At 40.0% G+C, this 24,762-nt stretch overlaps 1 protein-coding gene and 1 pseudogene across 3 annotated transcripts in view; one reads left to right on the top strand and one right to left on the bottom strand.

Annotated features, from left to right (window-relative positions):
* Positions 1-24,762, top strand: part of Cfap221 (cilia and flagella associated protein 221) — a 121,585-nt gene that overhangs the window by 66,253 nt on the left and 30,570 nt on the right. For all 3 annotated transcript variants that reach the window (XM_005397660.1, XM_013521060.1, XM_005397661.2), the window contains exons 20-23: positions 7,321-7,479; positions 8,832-8,923; positions 14,850-14,942; positions 19,819-19,911. In XM_005397660.1, coding sequence (XP_005397717.1) covers positions 7,321-7,479; positions 8,832-8,923; positions 14,850-14,942; positions 19,819-19,911 — 437 coding nt within the window. The remainder of the gene's footprint in view (positions 1-7,320; positions 7,480-8,831; positions 8,924-14,849; positions 14,943-19,818; positions 19,912-24,762) is intronic.
* Positions 21,938-24,122, bottom strand: LOC102003214 (annotated as a pseudogene).

The following is a 24,762-nucleotide window of genomic DNA, read 5'->3' as shown; positions in this document are numbered from 1 at the left end:
TTGTTTGTATTGTTCTTTTGCTATTTTGTAAATGGTTGTCTGTTTGTTAATGTTTTCCTTCTTTTATTTTTAAAATAAAAAAAAGAAATTAGAACAAAAGAGTAGATTAAGCCCTAACTAAGCAGAAAAGAATAAGCATCAGACTGAAAAACAAAGAGAAGCAACATAAAAAATGGAGAAAAAATTTTTTCTTTACAAAATAAATAAAATAGCCTAACCTCTAACCTAACTGATCAGGAAAAAAAGATAAAAGACACAAATTACCAATATCATGAATGAAAAATATAGCATCACTACAGATTCTAAAACAATAAGTTAATATCATGAAAAAACCTTATGCTGGTAAATTCAACAACTTAAATTAAATATGCAAATTTAGATAAAGGCATAGACTACGAAATCTTATTCAAGAGGACATAAATAGTCAAATAGCTCTGAATCTATTAAAGAAATTGATTTTACAGTCAAAGCCCTAAAGAAAAGTCAGGACCCAATGCCTAATTACTAATAACCTTCTGGATTTCAGCAATGTTCATTGTGATTTAGCCTTTTTCATTTCTAATTACATTGATATGGATCTTTTCTTTCTTTTGGTGAGTTTGGCTAAGTGTCCATTTTGCTTATTCCTTTGAAGAACCAGCTCTTTGATTCATTAATTCTTTGTACTTTTTTTAGTCTTGACCTCATTAATTTCCACTCTGATATATATACTTTCCTTCTTGGTACTAACTTGGATTTGATCTTTTTTTCAGGAACTTGAGGTGTATCATTAGTTTGTTTATTTGGGCTCACTCTTTTTTTCTAACATGAGCATTCATAGCAATAAACATCCCTCTAGGACTGCTTTCAGTGTGTCCCATAGGTTCTGATATGTTATATCATGTGATTCTAGGAACTATTCAATTTCTTCCTTGGTTTTTTTCTCTGACCGGCTGATTATTTAAGCATGTACTGTTTAACCTCCAGGTGTTTGATTGGTTTCTTTCACCATTGACTTCTAGTTTCAGCGAGCTATGATCTGATAATATATATGAGATAAATTCTTTTGTGTTTACTTAAGCAAGCTTTTGGGGTTGTGTATGGTCTATTTTGTTGCTGAGAAGAATGTGTGCTCTGTTGTGGGACATAACACTCTACAGATACCCATTAAGTCCATTTGTTCAAAGGTATGGTTCAACTAATTTTTTGTTGATTTTTTTGTCTAGTTGATCTATTTGTGAAACTAAGATGCTAAAGTCCCCCACTATGACTGTGTTGATGTTTATCTGATCTTTTATGTCCAGTAGTGTTTGTTTTATAAAGTTGGGTGTGCTGGTATTTGCTATATATATTTACAATTGTTATCTATTTCTGTTGAACTGTTCCCTTAACTAATATGTAGCGACCTTTGCCTCTTCCGATCAGTTTTGGCCCGAAATCCACTTTGTCTGAAAATGGGATAACTACTCCTGCCTATTTTCTGACTCCTAGTGCATGGAATATTGTTTTCCATCCTATAATTTTTAGTCTATGAATTTTTTTCTGGATTAGATGTGTCCCTTATATGCAACATAACATTGAGTTTTGTTTTTTGATCCAGTCTCCTGATTTCTGTCTTTTGATTGAGCAGTTGAGACCATTTATAATGAGTTACTAGTGAAAGATATTGATCTATTCCTGTCACTGCATTATTTTTCTGTTGTTCATTATTTTAGTCTCACCTTTTGTTTAATTGCTCATTCTTCTTAATATATCCTTTACATTGTCCTTTTTGGCATTGTTGGCTTCATTGTTCTCAAGACGTCCTTGAAAATTTTTTGGAGTGCTGGCTTGGTGATCATGGAAAGTATTTATTTCTCCATCAGTTTTGAAAGATAGTTTTTCAGAATATATTAGCCTTGGTTGGAAATTGTTTTGTTTTATAACTTGGGCACTTTATTCCAAGCTCTTCTGGCCTTTAAAGTTGAGTTGAGTTGAGAAGCCTACTGTAATCCTAATGGGTTTATAAGTGCTTTGTTGCTTTTTTCTCACAGGTTTTAAAATTCTGTCTTTGTGTTAGACTTCTGGGATTTTAACTATAATGTCATAGAGAGGTTGTTCTCTAGTCATAGGTATGTAGGGTTCTATATGACTCACTCACCTGTATATTGAATTCTTTCCCTTCTTTCCCTATACTTGGAAAGTTTTCTTCTATGATTTCTGTGAACAGATAGTTTTGTTCCATGAGTGCTGTCCTCCGACTTTTCTCTAACTCTAGTTAGTCTTTTTGGTGTTATTTAGTAGCTGTTGGATCAATTTTCCTTGTTCTCTTATTGTTTTTAATGTATCTTTGAGTATATGGTCTCATGCATCTATCTTCTAGATCTGATATTCTCTGCTCACATTGGTCATTTTTGCTGCTCATACTTTTAGTAGAATTCTTCATCTCCAGAATTTCTGTTTGGCACTTTGATGGACTGTAATTCTCTGGTAAATTTGTCATGCATATTTTGAATCATTTTGGTTAGCTCTTCTAATTTTTTGTTTGAATCTTCTTTAAGCTCATTCATCAGTTTGTTTATTAAGTCCAAAGTGTTTGTTTGATTATATCATTTTTTTTTTTTTTTTTGGTACCAGGATGATTATATCATTTTTGAGCTTATCAAGTTTCTTTGTTTCTTCTTAGATTATTTCAAGCAATTTGGCCACATGGCTACTGCTTTCCTTCTCATCAGTGCCCCTTGGATGTACTTTGGGGTAGTTGGAAGGTCTGGAAGTATTTTGTTCCCCAGCCCCATTGTTTACTTAAATGCCAGCCTGTGAGCAAGAAAACCTGCTGATCCTGCTCTCCCTCTGGGCCAGCCTCCTGCTTGCAAGTAGTGCTCTAGGCTTGGCTACCTGTAGTCTTTTGTTTTTGTCCCAAGATCTGACCACCTCAGTTACTTTGGGCAGGGCAGATGTGGTATAGCTTTCCCAGCCTTGGCTGTCTGCTGACTTCTGCCAGCGACCTCTAACTCTTGCTCCCTTCACTGTGTGCCAAATACTGCAATCACCTCCTTGTCTTCCCTCCACAAACCTTTAGCAGAAGCCCTCTGACCCAAGCACCATTCTCTGTCCTTCTCCTCATGGTCCTTTTTCACTCATCCCAAGGGCTTCATTCTCATGAACTTGGTGCAGTCCCTGGGCTCCTTGCCCTCTTCTCGCCCAGGGCTTCCCCATGGGCACACACTAATGTCCCATTAGTGCAATACTAGGGAGCAATGGATTGCTAATTATCTCTGGGTCAGTCAAACCTCTCTCCCCATGGTCCCACCACTCCCAGGCCTTGGTTACTTGCTGTTGTTTTCAAATTCCCAAGTGCTGGAGTGTTGTCTCTTATGCCTGCTCTCTGGCTTTCCATTTCTCCAAAGCCTTGGTTTTTGTGTCTCTTACTCACAGTGCTCCTTTTCCTGGTAAGGAGACTAGAGTGATTGTGAGACTATTGCAGAGGTAGACCTCCACTGAAGAGCTGGCTCCTTGCCTCAGAGAGCCCAAAGCTCTCCCAAGATGGTCCAGGTATGCCAGACCTGGAGCGGGGGCGGGTGTGTGCTGTGATCCAGGAGTGGTTTGGCTTCCCCTTACACTGGATTTTCTAAGACTTGTGTAAGAACATTCATGGCAGCTTTATATGTTCTAAAAGCTAGGGTAGGGGGTCATCAGAAGGTTAATGGATAAAAAAATTGTAGTATAAATATACAACAAAATATTCCTCTGTAATAAAAAGAAGGAACTCTTGGTAATATAACATGGATGATTCTCAAAATAATTTGTGCTGAGCAAGAGAAATCAGAAAAAAAGAGCACATATTGTATTGTTCTATTTATATAAAAGTCTGAAACATCCAAGGTAACCCATAGAGACAGAGGGCAGGTCACTGTCTACCTGAGGGTGGGGTCAGTGGACAGGAATGGAGGGACAGGAAGTGGGAATGGAAGGATGACAAAGGGCCTGAAATAACCTTAGCAGGTGATGGAAATGTTCATCACAGGATTTATATGGCAGTGATGGTTTTGCAGATATAATTTATGTCCAAACATATCAAATTGTATATTTCAAATATGTGGTTTGTTGTATACCAATCTACACCAATACAGCAGTGAAAGAAACTATTAGTATACCCCAAGAAAAGAGACCAAAAGAAGGAAAGAAATACTGGTGATAACTAGTAAAGCATTACAGTGAAGCTCTGAGGTGACATCTGTGCATGAAGCCTAAAAGAGGGAAGAAAAAGGGCCATGGAGGAGAGATGTCTGGGAAAGTGGGACTCCACACACCAACCGTGCAGTTGAGAGAATGGATACACTCAAGGATTCTCAAAGGCCCAACATTCAAGTAAAAGAAAGAGTGATTATAGCCAGGAGTGGTGATGCAAGCCAGTGATCTTAGCTACTCCAGAGCCTGAGAGGCAGGAGGAATGTTCAAGGCCAGCCTGGGCTACTGAGCAAGACCCTGTCTCAAAATTTAAAAATATTGTTAAAAGCCTAAGGATGTATCCCAGTGGTAGAACATTAGTGCTAAGCCCTAAGTTCAATACCAGAAAGAAGGAAAGAGAGAGACAGACAGAGAGAGAGGGAGAGAGAGAGAGGAGAGAGAGAAGGAAGAAGGAAGGAAGGAAGAGAAAAGAAAGAAAGAAAGAAAGAAAGAAAGAAAGAAAGAAAGAAAGAAAGAAAGAAAGAAAGAAAGAAAGAACAAGGGAGGAAGGGAGAGAGTAAAGGGGAGGGGAAGGGATAGGACAAGGGAGGAGGAGAGGAAACTATAAGCTGTAGGAGGAAAAAAAAAAAATCAGCAAATGTCCACAGGTGTTCCAAATAGCAAACAAAATTGAAAACTAAAATTTGATATGCTTTAAGGGTTTATAGAAAATTTTAAAATAGAATCTATTTAGCATTGATACTGCAGCTTTTTTCCAACAGCTATAGTATTGAGTTTAGTTTAAGTTGGTTTGGTTTGATTTGTGCCATGCTGGGAAGAAGTCCTAGGCAAATACTTTACCTTCAAGCTACACACCCACCATGATCTTGAACCTTCACACACAAAACATATAATCGAAGGCCTTGCAAAGAAACATATTTACACATTTACAACAAAACAAATGCTATTCAATAGTTTTCAACTGTTTGGGACAACCTGTAAACAGAACATGAAAGTCTTGGTTCTGGTTCCAGAATGTGAATGTCAATAATATAAAAGTAACACTGTGGAAGAGAGATGAAAAGGCACAGGAAAGCACAGAAATAATAATGTTTTCATTTCACCCAAAGAGAAGTTGAAATGCTCAGTTTAAAATGACAAGGCAGGGGCTGGGGATATAGCTCAGTGGCATAAGCGCCTGCTTGGCAAGCAGAAGGTCATGAGTTCAATCCCCGGTACTACATACGTAAATAAATAAATAAATAAAATAAAATGATCAGGTGGGTATGATGACACATACCTGAAGTCTCAGCTACTTGTGAGGCTGAGACAAAAGGGATCACTAGATCCCAGCAAGTGGATACTAGCAGTAGCAATGTAAGGAGACTCTGTCTCAGAATAATAATGAGACAAGAAATAAGGGTACAAGCGCATCATTTCAAGTAAAAAGGTAAGTTACTAAAAAGGACAGTGTAATTTTCAAAATTGGAAAGAAGTTCATTCCCATATGTAGCTGCGCCAAACTTTTACCTTACACAGTGATGATTCAGTAGCTACTGTGTGAGACTGATAATCAAGAAGTAGAAGAATAATGTTTAGAATTAGTGTTGTGACCATCAGAGGTACGAAATCTAGAAACAAAGGAAAGAAGCTGCTTCTGGGATGGGCCTGGGGACAGGCAGCACCACAGAGTCCATGGCTGTTCACGGCAAGTCCTCGCAGCCTGGTGAGACACCCCCGTATGCATGCACTACTTCAAGGGAAATGAAAACTGAAATTATCCTGGAAGGACTGTGCAGACCACTGCACTCTGGAAGTGATGGCCACGAACGGGAATCCCAAGTATGATAGCTGCTGGAGACGGTGTTATTGGTAATTATAAAAACATTGCTTTCATTTAGCACCTTCTCCTGCCCTTAGTCAACCACAGTAGGAGACACTCCTGAGGGCACATAGCTAATTTCTTCTTCCCTGGTATTATGCACCTTTGCCCCGTTCTTCCCCCTGCAGAGCGTGGCTGGCCCCATTCCCATCACACCACCTCTTCTATGCAGCCCAACTCTTGCCTCAACTGCAGGGACTCACGGGGGTGGGGGCTTGTTGCTGTGTCACTGTGGTCTTGCAGACACCCTCAGAGGGCTCCCTGCCTGCCGCTCCTTTACATCCTTGCCTTCAGCAGAGAGCCCCCTCTGCATCTTCCCCAAGACCCTCATCCTGGCCGCACTGCAGCTCAGCCTCTCTGCACCCACAGCCCACAGTCTCTCCTGCATTCCTGACGCACCTGCACGCCACATCTGGACACTCCCAGATGTGCATGGGGTAGTTGAAATGCCTCCCATCTAGCTAGAAGTCCTTTAAATGGAAGTCAAGGGAGGGGGCCTTTGTTTCTTGGCAGTGAGATCAGGACTCCATAAGTCAAGTGGAATTATGTGGGGGGTTTTTTGTCAGAAAAATCACACAAAGAAAATGAACAAAATCTTAGCCTAATGGTTCTTAAACATTTGAGATTAAACAACTGTCAAGGAAAATACATGCTGTTTGGGACAAAAGTAGGGTATTTGTTGCACAAGCTCTGGAAAGAACATTAAAAGGCTCTAGATTTTAGTATTGTGATATAATTGTTCTGTGACTCCATTAGTTCCGCCAGAGAATTAGTTTTAAGGAAAAAAAAGAAAGAAAGAAAATCTCACTAAAAACCAGATACTACATCCCAATGGAGCCTTCCGGAATTAAAAACATTACCTAAACAATGTTAAATGTTGGTATTTCCAGTGTATCAAATGTCACTCTCTGTCTTCTCTTTAAAGCAGTTTCTAAGAGGCTATTTTTCTTCTCAGAACCAGAAGCTCATTTGCTTTTGAAAACTAGTTTGCTTATTTAATAATTTCCCCTAATCCATCATAACTAGAAACAAATACTTTCAGACGTGATTTTCAGTTATACTTGTTTCCATGTGAGGTTAGTAAATTCACAAGGCATGCAGAGAAGCCCTTAAGCCAGCAAAGCAGCATTTATGAATGACTGTGACCATTTAAAATGTGGCCAACTTCTGGGCATCTCTGCTCTTCAGCTTCTCTCTTCTAGATGAGTGTTAGTGCCAGTAGGAGCCACAGAGGATGTTAGCTGACCCCACCCTTGGTCCTCACTTGGAAACCAGTAAACAGAAAATTCTTTTTCTCCTCTCCTCTGCAGAATCCCAACCCGGGTTTATTTGCTGTGAAGCACCCTTTGACCTACTCAGAAACATTGATAGACTACCATCTGTGCACTCACCCCAAGTACAAGTTCACCCACGAGGTGCACCGTGGCTCCAGCATTCCTCTCACCCAGAAGCAGTTTCTCCATCACACGGTAATGCCCCCCAGCCTGGTCCCTGGCAGAGTTAGCCTTGGGCTACAGGGAGAGGCAAGGGACAAAGTCAGAGGGCCACAGCTGGGACTGAAAAAAAGAGGCTTCTAACCACAGCTGCAAACAGCAGCTCTCCTGCCAACAGCCTCCTGGGATCCAGGCAGAGACTCAGGACCACGTCTGTCTTGTCAGAACCCACCTCTCGGGCTCCCCACTGCCCATATTCCAGCATCCGCACTGTTTCCCCCTTACAGGCGACATCTAATGCTCATTTATTCATATTTCCACCATGCAAAAATGGTCACCTCCTAAGCAGAACCCCGTGGCCTGACCTCCTTCTATCTTGATCCCAATAAGCATAGAATCATCAGAATGGACAAAAGCATAGCTGACACTGAGCAGTAAAGCACTGGCTCCAAAGAATTCCTTCTCTCTCCACATGACCAACCTGTCCTAAATATCCAGGAACCCTTGAGGGTTCCCCACAGGCCCTTCAAACTCAATCAGTCCCCAACCCAGATCATTATCTCTGCCCAGCTTCCACCAGTCGTGCCCCAAACTGCCTCCTCACCCTGTGTAACCCACTTGCCTTTTTGTTCTGTGGGTGACACTTTATGTAGAATTTGGCATTGTGCATGGAATTCGTGTGACCCTCAATCCCTCCCCCTGGTTCATTTCCTGTACCTAACCAGCCTGCCGTTTATACAGCCTGCCAGTCTCCCCTTGGTCTCCCCCATGGCTCACACTGCTCCAATCAGGCCTCTGTGGAAATTTGCCTTTAGCAAGTCTGATCATGGTGGTTCCTGCTTAGAAGCCCTCAGTGGAGCTCTGCTGCCAGCAGGAGGGGCTCCAAGCGCATTGGTATCACCCATGAGGCTCTTGATCACCTGCCTGCCTCTTTCATCCCATGACACACCCTGCACTCAGCTGAGCTCCCGGTCTCCTGAGAGCAGTCATCATCATGTCACCAGTGCATGTGCACAGCCTGTCCCCTGTGTGGCATGCCCCTTGATGAGCTCCCAGTGCTCTGCAAACGCAACATTAGCACCTCATTCATAGTCATCAACACAGATCTCAGGGCCCATCCTCCCTCCATCACTGCAGCATGTTGCTTGTAATTTAGGGGGGTCTCCCCTCCTTTGTTTCTCATTCTGTGTTACCTTTTTTAGTGCCCTTGCTGGAGCAATTGCCTTTTTGCTTCCGAACATTTAATTAATCTTAATGAAGTGCTAACTTTTGGAACTAACCTTTGTGACTTGAAAACAGTCATCTGGACGAAATAAAGTCCTTCCTAGACTTTATCCTACCAGACAGTTCCTTTCTACATCATAACCCTGTGCCAACTTTTACCACAGGACATTATTCCTGGAATCATGCACTGGAAGAGGTTCCAGTCTCTGGCACTCTCAGCCCTGCCTGACCCTTCTAAGATAGAGACTACCCACAGGTAAGCCCTCAACCTTGGACAGAACTGTGAGCCAAAATAAACCGCTCTGGTTACAATTTACCCAGTCTGGTGTTGTTAACAGCAGAAGGTGGACTAAGGCACCCAGCATTCAGTTACCCCATGTCCACTACCCGCTGCACCCCAGGTATTTGAGGAGATCTGTTTCTGACCCTAGAACACTTTCTTTGCCTGCTTCCTTCATCACCAGCCAGAAAACCTGCCCTTGAATTGAGGCAGATGTGACTGTACTCCCTGAGCCTCATCCATGCACTGTCTCTTCCAAGGAACTCCCTTTCTCTGCTGCTCCCCTTTGCCTGAGATAAACAGAAAGCACCCCGCTGGGATTTGGGGCACGACAGGAGTTCAGACAGGCTTGTGCCTGTCCCATTGTTCTTCATTCACCTGTTGCCACCTAAAAATAAACTCGGCCATCTTGTTCTTTATTTTAGCCTACTTTTAAATAAATCTAAAATCTCCAGAGCCAGGGGAAACAATGTCATTGTAGTAAGAAGGAAAGCCTGGGTGTTAGAGACCTGCCTCTGGTCCTGGTGGGCGGTGTCCCGGCCCTCTGTGGTTGGGCGACTTGCTTCTTACTTACGCCCTTTGAATGGTCATTTCCCTATCCGTGAAACAGCGGTGATGATGAGGTCCCCCCTGGGCTGTTGCATGGACCGAAATTAAATGATCATATGAAGCACCTTGCGTCGTGGCTGCTGCACACCTTGATAACTGCCGTCTTCAGCCTGCTGCCAAACCTTGCAGTCACTCCTTTGCCACCAGATGGCACCATCACCACCTCGGTGGGTTGTCATTTTGCTGAGGATAAGAGGACACTTTAGGTGTGACTCGTGTAACCAGGACCATGCAGTGGGTCTGCAGTGCTGTCAGGAGACTGAATAAGCACAATGGGAAGTGATAGGAAGTGGGGACTGCCCATGTCTACCTGCTATGAACTTACACAAGTCCCAAGAATTAGCATAAAAATGGCCTATTTTTGTTTCCAAAGCGATGTCCTTAGGGGGCAAAAAAATCTCCCAAGGCTTTTCTTTAAAGAACTAGTCAGATGCATTTGCCTTGGGCTTGCAATCACCGTGAATTACACATGAATTCTACATGAACTAAGGGAAATTCTCCCACCATGGTTTGTTATTCTCTGTTTCTGTGCCCAAATGCTGTCTTGGGCCTGTTTGTTTTAAATAAACTGCAGTTACATAACAGCTCAAAATCCAGGGGTCTTCTACATTCTCATCATGGATTTCCACTGAATTCTAGGTTAGCTATTATTTCTAAAAACAATTACAGAATAATAATGGTGACTCCTTTTTAAAACTTTGCCTCCCACCTCACCCCTGGTACTGGGAATTGAACCCAGGACCTGAGCAATGAGCTCTATCCCCAACCCTTTTTATTTTTCTATCTTGAGACAGGATCTCAGTAAGTCACTAAGTTGCCTGGGATGGGCTCAACTCGAAATGCTCTTACGTCGGCCTCCCACAGAACTGAGATTATAGGCTGTGTCACCACACTAAGCTCTTAAACTTGTCTTAATCAGTTCAGGCTGCAATAACAAAATACCATAGTGTAAGTTGGTTGTAAACAATAGAAATATATTTGTCACAGTTCTGAAGACTGGGAAGTTCAAGATCAAAGCACTGGCAGATTTGGTGTCTAGTGAGGGCTGATCCATAAGTGATGCCTTCTTGCTGAGTCCTCGCTCTGAAAGAGGAGCAAGGCAGCTCTCCAGGACTTCTCTTCTAAGGGCACTAATCCCATTCTCAAGGGTTCCACCCTTAGGCCCTAATCACCTTCAGAAGGCACCACTTCAAATGCAGCCACATTGGGAGTTACATTTGACACAGACATTCCATCCGTAATAGGTTCCTACAAATCCATTCATTACTTTTCAATTTTGCAACCACTTTGCTTGAATAAATCCCGTTCTATAACTTCTGAGGTTTTCTTCTAGCTTTTGACCTTGAGATATAGCTGCATCTTATCAAACCATACAGTATGGCTATTTACCATTTATTTATTCCAGGCTGTCTTTGTATCCATAGAATCCAAACAGCTTATTGAGTTCCTTACTCTTTAGTGAATTTCCTTACTCTTTAGTGAATTTCCTTACTCTTTAGGAGAATTTCTTGAATCTCTATGGACTTCCATACAATCTGAGATTGAGCAGCAACCAAAGAAATTATCTAATCCAGTAGTGCCTAGACTTTCAGATTTTGTAGATGAGTAAAATACTCAGAATAATTTTGGGAACTGATTTAAGGTTATCACAGTTTTACTTTGTCAAATAAGGATATTAAGGTAAAAACAAAACAAAAACATCCAACTACCATGTACTGCAATCACCATTTCCATTTTAAAAGAATATATTAACACAAACAACAGTAATGATGATGATAATAGGACCATGATCTCAGAACTTAAAATGGAATTCATTTTGTTTTATGAAAATTTCTGTTGTTGCCACCCTGTCATCCCAGACCAGTGAGTCTCTGGAGGCTGGTCCAACTGGCCCCTCCTCAGTCCCTCTTCTCAATAGAAATACCTTCTGACCACGTGTACTCTCCATGTGTTTGGGAGAACAGTCAATTAGAACCCGATTCTTTGTTATGAAGTTGGTGAGTAGAGCTAACCTGGAATGGGATTACAGAATAAAATCGGTGCTACGTGGACACACTGCTAGTGGGATGTTTTTGTATTTTGCCCTCCTAAGCAGATAAAGCAGGGGGTTCTTAACACATATGCAAAGATATGTATGTAATATGTACATACATCTGCATGTAAACACATGTGCACATACAAAGTCCTGGATTATACCAAACCCTGCAATTTCACTCTGCATGCACAGTTAATACTTGCTTCTCCCCATTCCATATTTATATCCCTTTTCCACCTGTGAGATCCCTGGCTCCTAACAGAATACATTACTCAATCTTATAACACATCTAAAACAGTTTAAGAATCATCTCATCTGTAAAAACTTTAATAAACAACCCTCATTAAGTAAAACTCAGATTTATTTGCAGTTATCTCCTTAATCTTTATTCCACCCAAGACCATGAGTATGTAGGTATAGTTAAATACTTAAATTAGGTTATTTCTTTCCCTTTTTCTCTGTTTCTTTCTCTTGTCTCCCCTACTCCCTGCCTCACTCTTTTTCTTCTTTTCCTTCTTCTTTTCTTTCTCCTTCTTTCTATCTGTTATGATTGTGGAACTGTTTCAGTTTTCTTAAATTTCCCTTTTTGATTTAGTTTTATCTTTTCATTATGTAGAACATCTGGCTAGGCATAGCGGCACAGGCTTGTAATCCCAGCGCTTAGTGGGCTGAGCCAAGAGGATCACAAGTTCAAGGCTAGCCTGGGCGACATAGTGAGATGCTGTCTCAAAAAAAAGTAGAACATCAACACGATGTCCAAATTCAAATCTACACAAAAGGTCCTACTCAGGGAAATGTCCCTCCCTCCCACTGTGCTAAGGCCCCATTTCTCCCAGGGAAGGGAACCAGCTTGACCTTCTGACTTATCCTTCCCATGTTCCTCTTTGTAATGCTGAGCAGAATGTACTTATTTTTTCTTTGTTTCTTATACAAAAACTAGCACTCTATATATGCTCTTCCTAATTTCCTTTTCTCACTTAGTAATATTGATATAGAGATGATATAGGACCTCCAAATGCTATAAGGGATATGTTATAGCTACCAACCTGCTCTATGTCCAATATGCTGAGTTCATGTGCCCTAAAAGTGAAGAATGAATTCTAGGATCAATGGAGGTTAAAAATTGGAAATATTTTTTGTGGGAAAGGTAGCTTCTGCCTAAGAGAGACAGAAAGGGACCCCAAAAGTGGGTTGCCTTGGACTTTACTTACAAGGGAGGCTTTATAGAACAAAGTCACAAGTTGGGTATAAGGTGGAAAAAACTATAATCAACCAGTAAGATTACAAGTATAGTCACTTAGGTAATATTGATCCAGTGGGGAAGTAAGTCACATAGCAAGTGTGCATGGAAGGAACAAGGACCTTTCCTGGGAGGGGTGGGTCAAAGACGCCTTGGCCCCTCACCTAGGTGATTAATGCCTTTTTAGAGTATCAGTCTTCCTCCTTTATCCCTCAGGCAAGTATGGAGATGTAGTCATTTCATCTTTCTCTTGAGGCCTAGCCTTCAATAAATGCGCCTCCACCCACGGTTGCAATGTGTCCCATCTTCAACACTGACTTCTTTGAGGGTCTATCCCTGTCTGACTTCCTATATTATTTCTACCTAGTTTAGCTCTCTATAATAATATCTCCTGGAAATTTCTATGTATCAGTTCACAGATGCCTTCCCCATTCTCTTTTCCCTGTGTAAAAATCATGGTGCCATAGTTTTCTCTGCCAATCTCCACACTTGGGGAGCAAATACACTTTTGTCCAAGAACAAAACAGGGATGACTCTTATCTCAAAGTCCTGTGTGCACACACAAAGAACCCTTCAGTCAACTTCTTCTTTCTGTTCCTGCTCCCACCTTCCCTTCAGCCCACAGCTGGGAGCAGGTCACCTCCCTTCCATGGGTTACTCTCTGCTCCTTTTTATGAGGCAGAACTCCTTCAAGCCTCAAAAATTTCTTCCACAAACCTATTGAAAACTTGTATCCACTGTGTCCTTTCTCCTGCTCCCTTTGCTGTTATATGATCAGTTGTTATGCCCTTAATATTGTAAAAATTTTGTAAAGAAGGAATTGAGACCAGAAACAGCAAGTTTTCATTCTACTGTTTCCAACTGTGGTGACTGCCATGGACCATTGGTATCACAAACAGAGAACTGAGCAAGACACACAGTAGAAATGAAAGCCTATATTTATTAGCAAAGACACACTCGGAGTGGAATCAGGCCAGTGAAAAGAGCCCGTGCCCTAGGAGAAGCCAGATGTCAGAGCCTATATGTGGTTTTCACAGGAAGGAAGTAACCCTTTGAACTGGTACTATTCATGCAGGGAAAAGTCTCCTTTCTGTGGGGGTGTGGGTAGTCCTTCTATGGACCTTTAAAGAACTGTCATCATACCCAAAGTCCATGCAGGAGGTGGGAGGTCAAAACGACAATGTAAAAGAGGTTAATAAATTATAATTCAGTTGGGGTCACTTTCAGTTGTTTAAGATATTCTATAGCACATGCACCCCTAGGCATGGCTTAGTTAGAGGTGAGAGCACTCTGTAGCTTCCAAAGACTTTATCTTGGGCCCCCAAGAAGCCTATAGCTCAGGTACACTCTTTTCTTGATCAGCTGTGGTCCAGCTGTTAGAAACAAGCCCTCCTCAGCCATTTTGAGAGTCAATTTCCTCTTCAGGAATTTCTCCTCTCTACCTCCTGCTTCACTACCATTTTAAAACAAATGTGCTGCCAACTTTTAAAATAATGACACATTTTTCTTCTCCCTAACTTAATCATTCAATGCCCTTAATTAACACTTAGGAACTTTTATATTAAGCCCTAAAGTTATGATACCAAACAATGTCTAGCAGAGTGGGGAAGGTTTGCAATTGGATAGCATGATTAAGGAGAAGGACAAAGGTGGGGAAAACATTAAGGACAAAAAGGAAATTATCTGACTAGCCCTTCCCCCACTCCAGGAAATAACATAATTTTACATGCTTGACACTACTTTTTCTTTTCAGTGCAGGGGATAGGCAGGGCCTTGGGCAAGTGCTCTGACATGGAGCCACATCCCAGCCCCTCCTCTGATTCTGCTTCTACACTTGGCAGCTTTCTCTAAGGTTCACATGGGCCTCTTGCACCCCCTGCCTTTGCCTATTCCAGAAACACAGGTGATATTCAGGAGTCAGGGAGGGTGGACAGAGGCCTCACCCGTGGGAAAGTGAAAATGCTTTGGAAAAGACTGTTTATGTGACTGTCTTTGGCTACCGTGTGATTCTTCCACAGCTGTGACTCCTATAACCCTGTCATGCTTCCTGTAGACATCCCTGCCCCTCTGGACGCCTTACCGGAAGAAGACAGACTGGAAGCTGTTGAAGGGTACTTTTGTTTTTGTCTTTGCCTTTGATCTCTGATGTGGTCTATTTTCTAAAAATACGCAAGGTGCCATGAGGGACTTCAGAACACAGTGCTGGGCTTTTGACCTTTTGACAGACAAGGTGGAGCCCAAATATACCATTGCCCATATCAATGATGGAAAACAGATAGTCCCCTGTGTGCTGACTGTTAGGTGCTCCTAGGGCTCCTGGGAGGGGGAGCAGAGGTGGTCATGGGCTTGGGAGGACCCCATGCTCATGTGGACCTGGGTTATTATATGAAAGATGGATAGGGTTTGGATAGGAATAAAGCAATGTAAGCCTGAACACAGGGGCCTTTTGTTTCATTTTATGGGTCAGTGTTCAACAGCCAGGGAGCCCCTGTCCTTTGAAACTCCTGTCCCTGTGGCCATCTAAACCTGATGATCAGAGACCCAACAGTGCAGTGGCACAGCTAGAGTTTGTGCCAGTCAGGGGAGTCCTTCAATTTGCCAACTGCCAACATATCTGACTATGTTAACCTTTTTGTTTATTTATTTATTTATTTTTGTCTTTTTGAGACAGGGTCTCTCTCTGTAGTTCAGGCTGGCCTTGAGCTCTCTTTGTAGCCCAGGCTGGTCTTGAAATCTTAACAGTCCTCCTGCCTCAGCTTCCCATGTGCTGGTATTACAGGCGTGCGTCACCACACCTGGCTGTTAACCTGTTTAAATACCAGCCCAAAAATATGCTGCCTGGGGGGACCATCCCCCACTATCCAGCTACATTGCTGATATGGGAAACCTGAGGCAAGCAGTACATGTGCACCTGTCCCGGAACAGCTTTTCAATCAGAAGGCCACGTGTCCCCAGGTAGACCACTTACTGTTGCCCTGTTTGCAAATACCTCTAGATTACACTCATTACTTTCTCCCTTAAAAAAAAATATGCAGAGAGAAGCTTAGAAGTTCCATATTTTAGAAGCCACTTTATATCAGGCAAAATTAAAATCCATATAGGTTTTCTAGTTTAATTAACCAAAATAACATAAAGTTTTAGATATACCCTCCTATATTGGTTTCCTGTTACTATGACAAAACTTGATTTCCTTAGAACTAACTCAAGGTCCCCAGAAGTGACTTTACTCCCTTCCAAGGACTGTACCTTCAATAATCCGACAACCTCCCTTTGAGGCAGCACCTCACATCCACCACACTGGTGGATCAGGCCTCTCACACATGAGCCCTTTGGGATCAAACCACATACAACTTGGTCGTGATGTATGATTTTCTTGATAATTTGCTGCATTCTATTTGCTAGTATCTTATTGAGTATCTTTGCATCTATATTCATTAGGGAGATTGGTCTGTAGTTCTCTTTCTTGGTTGGGTCTTTCTCTGGTTTTGGTATCAATATTATGCTTGCCTCCAGAAATTTTGCCTGATATAAAGTGGCTCCAGCATATCTTTTTGGCCTCTCAAGGCTTTTAGTGAGCTAAAGTCACAACAGCCTGAAGAAGCCATTGAATTACTGAGTGATTCAAAAATAATTGTGTGCATGGTAAGCTATGAAGGCAACTGAGACAACAGTGTTGCTGTTTATTATTGGTATTATTTGCGGCCTGTGTGAGAATGCAGGTGGGATGGATGTCCGCATTCCCAAAACAACATAAAAGCATGGTGTAGAAGATGGAAAACTTTAATAGGAATGCCCATGTCAGTATATGTTGAATCACAGAAGAATTTCAAAAAGAGTAGCACAGAGGAAATGAATGTGAGCACATTCTCTGAGGGCAGCCATGCTCTAAATAAAGAACAACAAGGCAGCTATTCATCTTCAGGCAAGACTTCAAAGTGTAGCTAATGATTGTGAAAAGGAACAGCTCTTATAGACTGTGTCTGTGCAACTGCCCCATTATATCCCTGTAGTACATTTTTCTCAGATGTCAAATTCTGCTTTCAGTTTTCTTGGTAGAGATGGTAGGTTCTTTTCTCATGTTTTTCCCACTATTTAACATTGTCAGTATTATTCTTTACAAATTTCTGTGCTACATACTTCATCTTCACATCATTGCCAATACTGAGCATATAAATTGTACGTAGAGTTGATTCATCTTACACATTTTTTATAAATTTGACTGAAAGTGAAATTAGTTGATGTGAAAGTACATTATTATATTTGACTTTTTGTGCATGCCTTGTACTTGTGCATGTACATAAATATGTTGAAACTTCCCCAATAAATTAATAGATGTCCTATTTGTACAACTGTTCAAGTGATGGCTGTAGTTATAAAATTGGATATACATAATTATCAACCATATTAATGTGCATTTCCACATTTCACTTTTTTTTGTCTTTTTGAGGCAGGGTCTTATTATGCAGTTCAGGCTGGCCTTGAACTCATTTTGTAGCTCAGGCTGACCTCAGACTTGCAGTGATCCTCCTGCCTCAGCCTCCCAAGTACTGGAATTACAGGCATGTGCCACCATGCCCAGCTACATTTCATCTATTTCATTATGAATATGACCTGTCCATTCATACCTCTCATATCCATACTGTTACTCACATAGCTGAGGGCTTATGCATGCAAAAAATATATGTTATTATAATCCATCAAAGTGGCCTACAAAGTGTTCTGTCCTATTTTTGTGTATTTCACAAATAAGTCCCCTTTTTAAATATAAATAAATGTCTTTAATGAGTTTTTAAATTTTTTCCAAGAATTTTATTTTCAGTATTTGATTTTAAGGATTTTAGGCTTTCAGGGACTTTGATATTTGGGGATTAAGGCCCAATTCCTGCAACCGAGAGAGGAAGGAGCTGGGTCAGCTGAGTCCACCTGGACCTATCCTTCTGTAGCATTCTTGCTGATCTGCACTCCTTAGCCCTGTTATTCGTTTCCCCGCTTAATAAACTCAAACTTTCATGTTCTAAATTATACCATTGATTGTGATGGAGCAAAGAGTCCTGGTAGCTCAAGCACAGAACTGCTGTATTCATGGTTGGAGTAAGATCCTGTGATCACAGGAAGTGGTTTCTTACTTGCCAGACTACAGTGTCTTTTCCACAGTGTATGCTCAAAAATAAGTATTTGTGGCATTTAGTTTCTATTTCTTTCTTTTATAAACACATACCATATTTGTGCTTTCAGGACATTTTTACATGTAAATAGTCAATTAGTGAAATCCTAAATATCCGAGGCATATATCCAGTTCTTCTAAGACCTGCCCACATGCACAGAGACTTGGCAGAACTTCGGCCTCTAAATTTGGAATCCAGGTCTGCAAAGGAAGGCAGAAAAGCCTCCCACTCGAGCCACTGCATCAGGGCCTTATTTAAGAGGCTGCCACCCTTGCAGGATACCACATGCTTGCTTAAGCTTCAGAAAAATGAGGGTTCTCTGGCTCAGACCACTGGGGAGACATCTGCCAGACCAAAACAAAACAGCCCTCCTCCATTCAGCACTGATGTTCACATTATTGCGACTCAGTCTTCTCATCTCTGAAATGGGGATAATGGTCCTTCATAGAAGGTCATCAAAATTAAAAGAGAAAATACGATGCTGATGAGGAGAATGGTAATTACAGTAATTAACCTTTATCAAGCACCAAATGTGTATCAGACAAAGCTTGGCAAGCAGTCTCATGTCATCCCCAGGACAAAGTCCTGCTACCATGCCCAGTTTAGAGACAAGGAAACTGCTAATGGAAAGATAATGTCTACAAAGCATCAGCATAGTGACTCACGTAGAGCAGCTGCTCAGTAAGGGTCGGTTTTCAGCCTTACGGGACTGGAAGAACCTTCTGCTATTTTCAAAGGCATTTTCCTAACAGAAAACTGCCATGTCTTCCTCTGTTTCTGTCTTGTTGGTGGATAAAGAGTTCCTAACTGTGACCCCAAATTTTCACACTTTTGTTGTCCTCGCTCCTCTTGAAAGCGTCTCACTTTACCTGAATGTGGTGGAGATGACTGATGTCTAAAAATTCACTTCACTTTTCTAAAGTCATAGAGTCACTGCAACTAGAGACTTAGTTTCCCAGCCTCCCTTGAAGCTAAACTCTCCATTTGATGAGGCCTTTGCCAATGGGATGTAAGCAGATGAGATAGCCTGCTCCTGAGATCTATCTATCTCTTCTCTTGCTCTTTCTCCCCACTTTTTCCAGCTGAAAGCCAAACAAGCAGGACTCAGCTTTAACTATCAAACAACAAAGTTCTAGGCCACAGATCAGCAAACTATGACCCATGGCCAAATCTGGCATCCCATCTGTGCCTATAAATAAAGTTTTACTGTAACACAGCCACACCCATTCATTTATGTATTTTCTATGGATCCTTCCATGCTATAATAGGAGAGCTGAGTAGCTATAACAGAGGCTGTATAACCCAAAAAATCTTCATAGGAAAAGTTTGCTGACCTCTGCTCTACGGAAAACTACCAAAAGATGAAAGATAACCTAGATCCCTTGAATTTCTTTCCCCATAGAATATTTAGAAATATATTGTTTAATTCTAAAGCAACTGGGGACTTTCTAGTTATTCTTTGCTATTGATTTCTATAGCATTCCATTGTGGCCAGAGAACATAGTGTGAATGATTTCAATCATTTGGGCTTTTTTTTTTGTGGCCCAAATGCTTCATAGCACTTAAAAAGAATATGAAATCTGTGACCCCATTTTTAATAGTTGCTTTTCATTCTGTGATTATAAATAACTACTCCTATCATTTGCTGGCGGAAAGCAATTTATCAACCTTTGTTTCTCTGAGCATAGACTCAACAAAAGTAGATGAAACCAATGTTGAAAGCCACAAGGAACGCATAACTCCTAAATGACCACAGTATTTCAGTCTATTTTTATGTCGGAAAGGAAAAACAGTTCCTACTAACTATCTTATTACTTTTCAGTGAGCTCTGTGATCACAGTACAGAAGTTACACTGACTCCAGAAATGATCCAAGCGGAATTCTTCATGTTGGACCACAAGGACACCAAGAAGAAGTAAGTAGAAGATCTTATGCCTTATTAAGAAGCAGCCTTTGATAAATGTGTCCTACGTAAAGTTCAAAAGTATAATGTCATCTGAATCTAAATATCTCAAGTTTTGAAAGAGTCACATTTCCAATGCTTCACATACTTAAATATATATTCTATTTTATGCACAATTAGCTCCTTCTAATGTTGGCAGGTAAATATTTAAAACCTGGATCCATTCTTCCATTTGCTTATCATTTGATTTCAGAGAGAGGTTTATTTCTTATTAATAGCTGAGTAAGCTTCATGCAATGTAACTAATCCAGGCTCTGGACAAAGATCAAACCTGAGACCGAATCCCAGCTCTCCCATTTATCACATCTGAGATCATAAAATCTATTCACAGGGCATTTGTGAGGATTAAATGAGACCCCAAATATGGAAAGTATTTTTTCCTACAGCTCTCCATCATGGGGCTAATTAGCTAAGATAACATCATCCTTTCAGAAATCAGTTTGGAAAAATATTTCTGTGATGTAAATAACAACCGACAACTCATATGGCTTATAAGTTTAAACTCAATGTTTCTTTTTTTATTCTTTTATATTTAAAATTCTTTTTATTAAAAAAATCAAAACATATAAGAATAGTAATCTTACTATCTAGGGGTAGTAACTTAAACAAAATTAAATCACATCATACATACTGTTTTGTCTTCTGTGCTTTAACAATATATCATAAACATATACTTATAAAGATAGATGCACATCATTATATTTTACTGAGCATGTGTACTATAATTTATTTAACCAACTCCTTAATGATGAACATTTAAGCAATTTTCTGTTTTGCTGTATCAATAGTATCACAACAAATATCTTTTGCCATAATTCCTCGAAAACTTACCCGAATATTTCCTTCTGATAAGTTCTTAGAAGCACAAATGCTAGATCAATATGCATTTAAGGTCTTAATATATATTGCTTAATTACTAGCCACAAAGTATGTCAAAATACCCCTACAAGCAGAAGTCAGAACTGCATGCACTCAAATGCCCTGGACAACGTGAAATACTATTTAATCTTTGCTAACAACTTGTTTAACAGAAATTTTTAAAAGACCATCTCTTGATTTAATTTCTTTACTTTAAAATTTCTCTTTTGCCTGTCAACTAGTTTTTCTTCATTTATGAGATGTTTACGTTGCCCATGTTTCTTACTTATGTCAGAGTCCCTCACAGATTAAGATTAATTAACTACCTTTGCTGTATAAGCTTTAGTTACATTTTCTTAGCTTATTTTCTGGTTTTGTTTAGGGTATTTTGCAAGGGTCTGGTGTTTTCAAAAGGCATACTCACCTGTATCAGAGAAGCATTGAGTTTCTCTGGTTTGTTTGTGATCATTTCAGGGGCCTGCAACAACTGGCATTTCTTGGAAAATAGATTTGCAGCTTCTGGTAAAAGAAAATTTAGGCAATAAACATTTTAAGTAGAATGTCAGTGAGCATCTGTTTTGATCAGTTAACTCAATAAAATATAATACATTGCTCAACACATAAAACCTCTAGTACCTAGACAAAAATGCACTTTGTGTTTTGTTTCAAGTTTTAAATAGTTGGCCAAGGGTTCCAATGAGAACCATTTTTTTCTATTTCAAAAATTGCCCACAGATCTAAAATAGCTGGGTAACAGCCAATAACTTTCTACTTGTACTTCATGTGGTTTTTCACCCTTTATATTACAGAGCTAGTATTAAATGCCATTTGATTATAAAATTATTACTAAATGAAGTGGAAGTTATTTATATATACAACAAAGGTATTGTATCCTTTTCTCTTATATATTTCATGTGCTTGACAAAAAATGAACTAAAAATGAACTCTGAACATTTTTTGCACATCAAATAAGCAGCAAATGTAATTAAGAGATACACCAGGGTACAGTCCCTTGCAGATCCCATGGAGCCCATAGACATACTTCATAGTCTCCCACACGGTAAGGCACTTTTCAAATTCTGGCAGGACAGTTCCTAATTGCATTTGCTGACAAGTTACATCAAAGGGTAGCTGCTGCATATGGAGCCATTTCTACTATAGTTGGCATCAGGCCTCTGTAAAAACCAAGGAAACCACCTTCCTTTGCATAAATGGTTTTGAAGGCATGAATAATTCCTGTGTAGGTATGTTCCCCTTTCACCTGCGAGGCTAGGCATACCCAGACCACATCAGGAGGGTAGGTACAGATAACTGCCACCATGCCTGCCAAGGGTCCAGCCATCAATCTATGACCATGACCAGAAATTCCCAGCTTTGTAGTAATCAACATTTTATACTGCTCAAATGCCATAAACTGGATGGCACTATAGAAAAAGAGAAAGATTCACATCATCATGGCACCATTTCCTTTATACAACCCAAGGTATCCTTCCTTTCAGGGAACAGCACACAATGCAGAAAATACTTCTAAGTGCTTGTAATAGCAATTGTGAGCATGTAATAAAACCTTTACTTGATCCAAAGGAGCAATTGTTTTAGCACAGCATCTGGCAATACCTCTAGCCAGGAAGGAGCACAGCTAGTAAACAGAAGTCTCGCCAGGTGGTGGACCCTCCAACCACTGCCACAGCCACCAGGATCAGGCCACATCAGGAGACTCAGATGTCAACTTACAAAGCAGTGGCAAGGACCATAGCTGGGGTGGGCACAACCATTTTTGAAAGATTTCAAAAGAGGAGTTTGGTGTTAGATTTTCCCTAAAGCTCCTGTAGAATTCAGCTGTGAATCTATTCAGAGCTCAGCTCTTCTTGGTTGGTTTATTAGTACTGCTTCAATTTCATTGCCTATTGTTGGATTATTCATGGTTTTTAAATCTTTTCAGTTCAGTTTTGGTAATTCATATGTATCTAGGAATCTATCTATTTCTTCTGAACTCTCCAATTTATTGACATATAGGTGTGCAAAGTAGTTGTTAATTGTCATTTTTATTTTGGCACTGTCTGTGGAGATTTCACCTTTTTCATTTCTAATTGCTTGATTTGGCTCTTTTCTCTCCTTTTTGGATGAGATCACCTATTTTGTTTCTTCTTTTAAAAAACCAACTCTTGTATTCCTTGATTCTTTCTTTTGGGGGTTTTGTTCCAAGTTCTAATCTTTATAATTTCCCTCTTTCTACTAGCTTTGAGTTAGGATTGTTCTTGTTTTCCTAGAACCTTGAGGTGCATCGTTAGGTTATTTGGGTTCAGTCTGTTTTTGTGATGTGGACATTCACAGCTGTAAACTCTCCTTGTAGAACTGCTTTTATTGTGTTCCATAAGTTCCAATATGTCATACTGGCATTATCATTTAGTTCTAGAAACTGTCTTATTTCTTCCTTGATTTTTTCTATATCCCATAGTTTATCTAAGAGTATATTGCTTTGTTTCCGTGCATTTGCATAATTTCTGTGTTTTCTTTTATTATTGATTTCTAACTTCATTGCACTATGATCTGACAGTATGCATGGTTAATTTCAATTCTTATACATTTACTTAAGCTTGCTTTATTTGCTAGTATATGAATTGTTTTGGAGAACTTTCCATGTGCTGCTGAAAACAAAGTGTATTCTGTTGTTGTGTGGACTACTCAGTATATATTTTTTAAGTTCATTTGTTCAAGGGTTTTTTTCAACTCTGATATTTCTTTGTTGATTTTTTGTCTAGTTTATCTGCCTATTCATGTCTATCACTGTCTGTGAGAGAGGAGTATTTAGGCCCTCCACTCTAATTGTGTTTGTGTTTATCTGATCTTTTATGTCCAGTAGTCTCTGTTGTATAAAGTTGGGTGCACCATTATTCAGTGCATATATATTAATAATTATTATCTCTTCCTGCTGGATTGTTCCCTTAACCAATATATAGTAACCTTCTTTGCCTCTTTTCATCAGTTTTTGACTTGAACTCGAGATTGTCTGAATATAGGCTAGCTACACCTGGTTTTTTTTTTTTCAGGTTTACATTGCCTGGAATGGTTTTCTATTCTTTGGTTTTTAGTCTGTGAATTTCTTTTGGGGTTAAATGTATTTCTTATATCCAGCAAACTATTGGATTTTATTTCTTGATTCATTCTGGCAGTCTCTGCCTTTTGATTTGGGAACTGAGACCATTCACATTGAGAGTTATTACCAATAGGCACTGACTTATTTTTCTGTTGCTGATCCCTATCTTTCCCTTGTACTTAACTGTATACCTACCTGGTATATTCATTCTATTGGGCCTTTTTTATTTATTTTTTTGGGGGGGGGGCCTTTTTTTAGAGTTAACTTCATTTTCTCTTTGTAGGATATCCTTGAGAATTGTTTGGAGTTCTGGCTTGGTGGTCATGAATTTCATGTGTGCTTTACCATGAAAATACCTTATTTCTCCATCAATTTTTAAAGATAGTTTTGCAGGATATATCAGCCTGGATTGGAAATCGTTTTATTTTAGGACTTGACACACTTCACTGCAAGCTCAAAGGGCCTTTGAGGTTTGTATTGCAAGGTCTTCTAATAGGTTTAACTTCTTCTAATAGGTTTAACTTTTAGAGTGATGTTTTGCATTTCTCTAATGGCTTTTAATATTCTGTTCTTGTGCTGGACTTTTGGGATTGGACTATTTTGTATTACAGAGAGGTTCTTTTCTGGAGAAAAAAAATACCATTTACAAAAGCACCAAAAACAAATTAGCCATTCAATGACTGGGGTTCCATTTTTTGGAATGCTCATAACAAAGGATCATAATAAAATATTTTCTCTTCAAATTCTTGTCCCTGAAATATTTCTAGATAACACATGTGAATTTCATTTAAAAATTCAAGGGCTGGGGATTTAGCTCAGAAGCACAGTGCTTGCCTGGCAAGCACAAG

This window comes from Chinchilla lanigera, unplaced genomic scaffold, assembly GCF_000276665.1.
Source record: "Chinchilla lanigera isolate Chin_1 unplaced genomic scaffold, ChiLan1.0 scaffold00058, whole genome shotgun sequence".
Lineage (NCBI taxonomy): Eukaryota > Metazoa > Chordata > Mammalia > Rodentia > Chinchillidae > Chinchilla > Chinchilla lanigera.
Note: the sequence above shows the minus strand (reverse complement) of the source record. Positions and strands in the feature narration are given on the sequence as shown.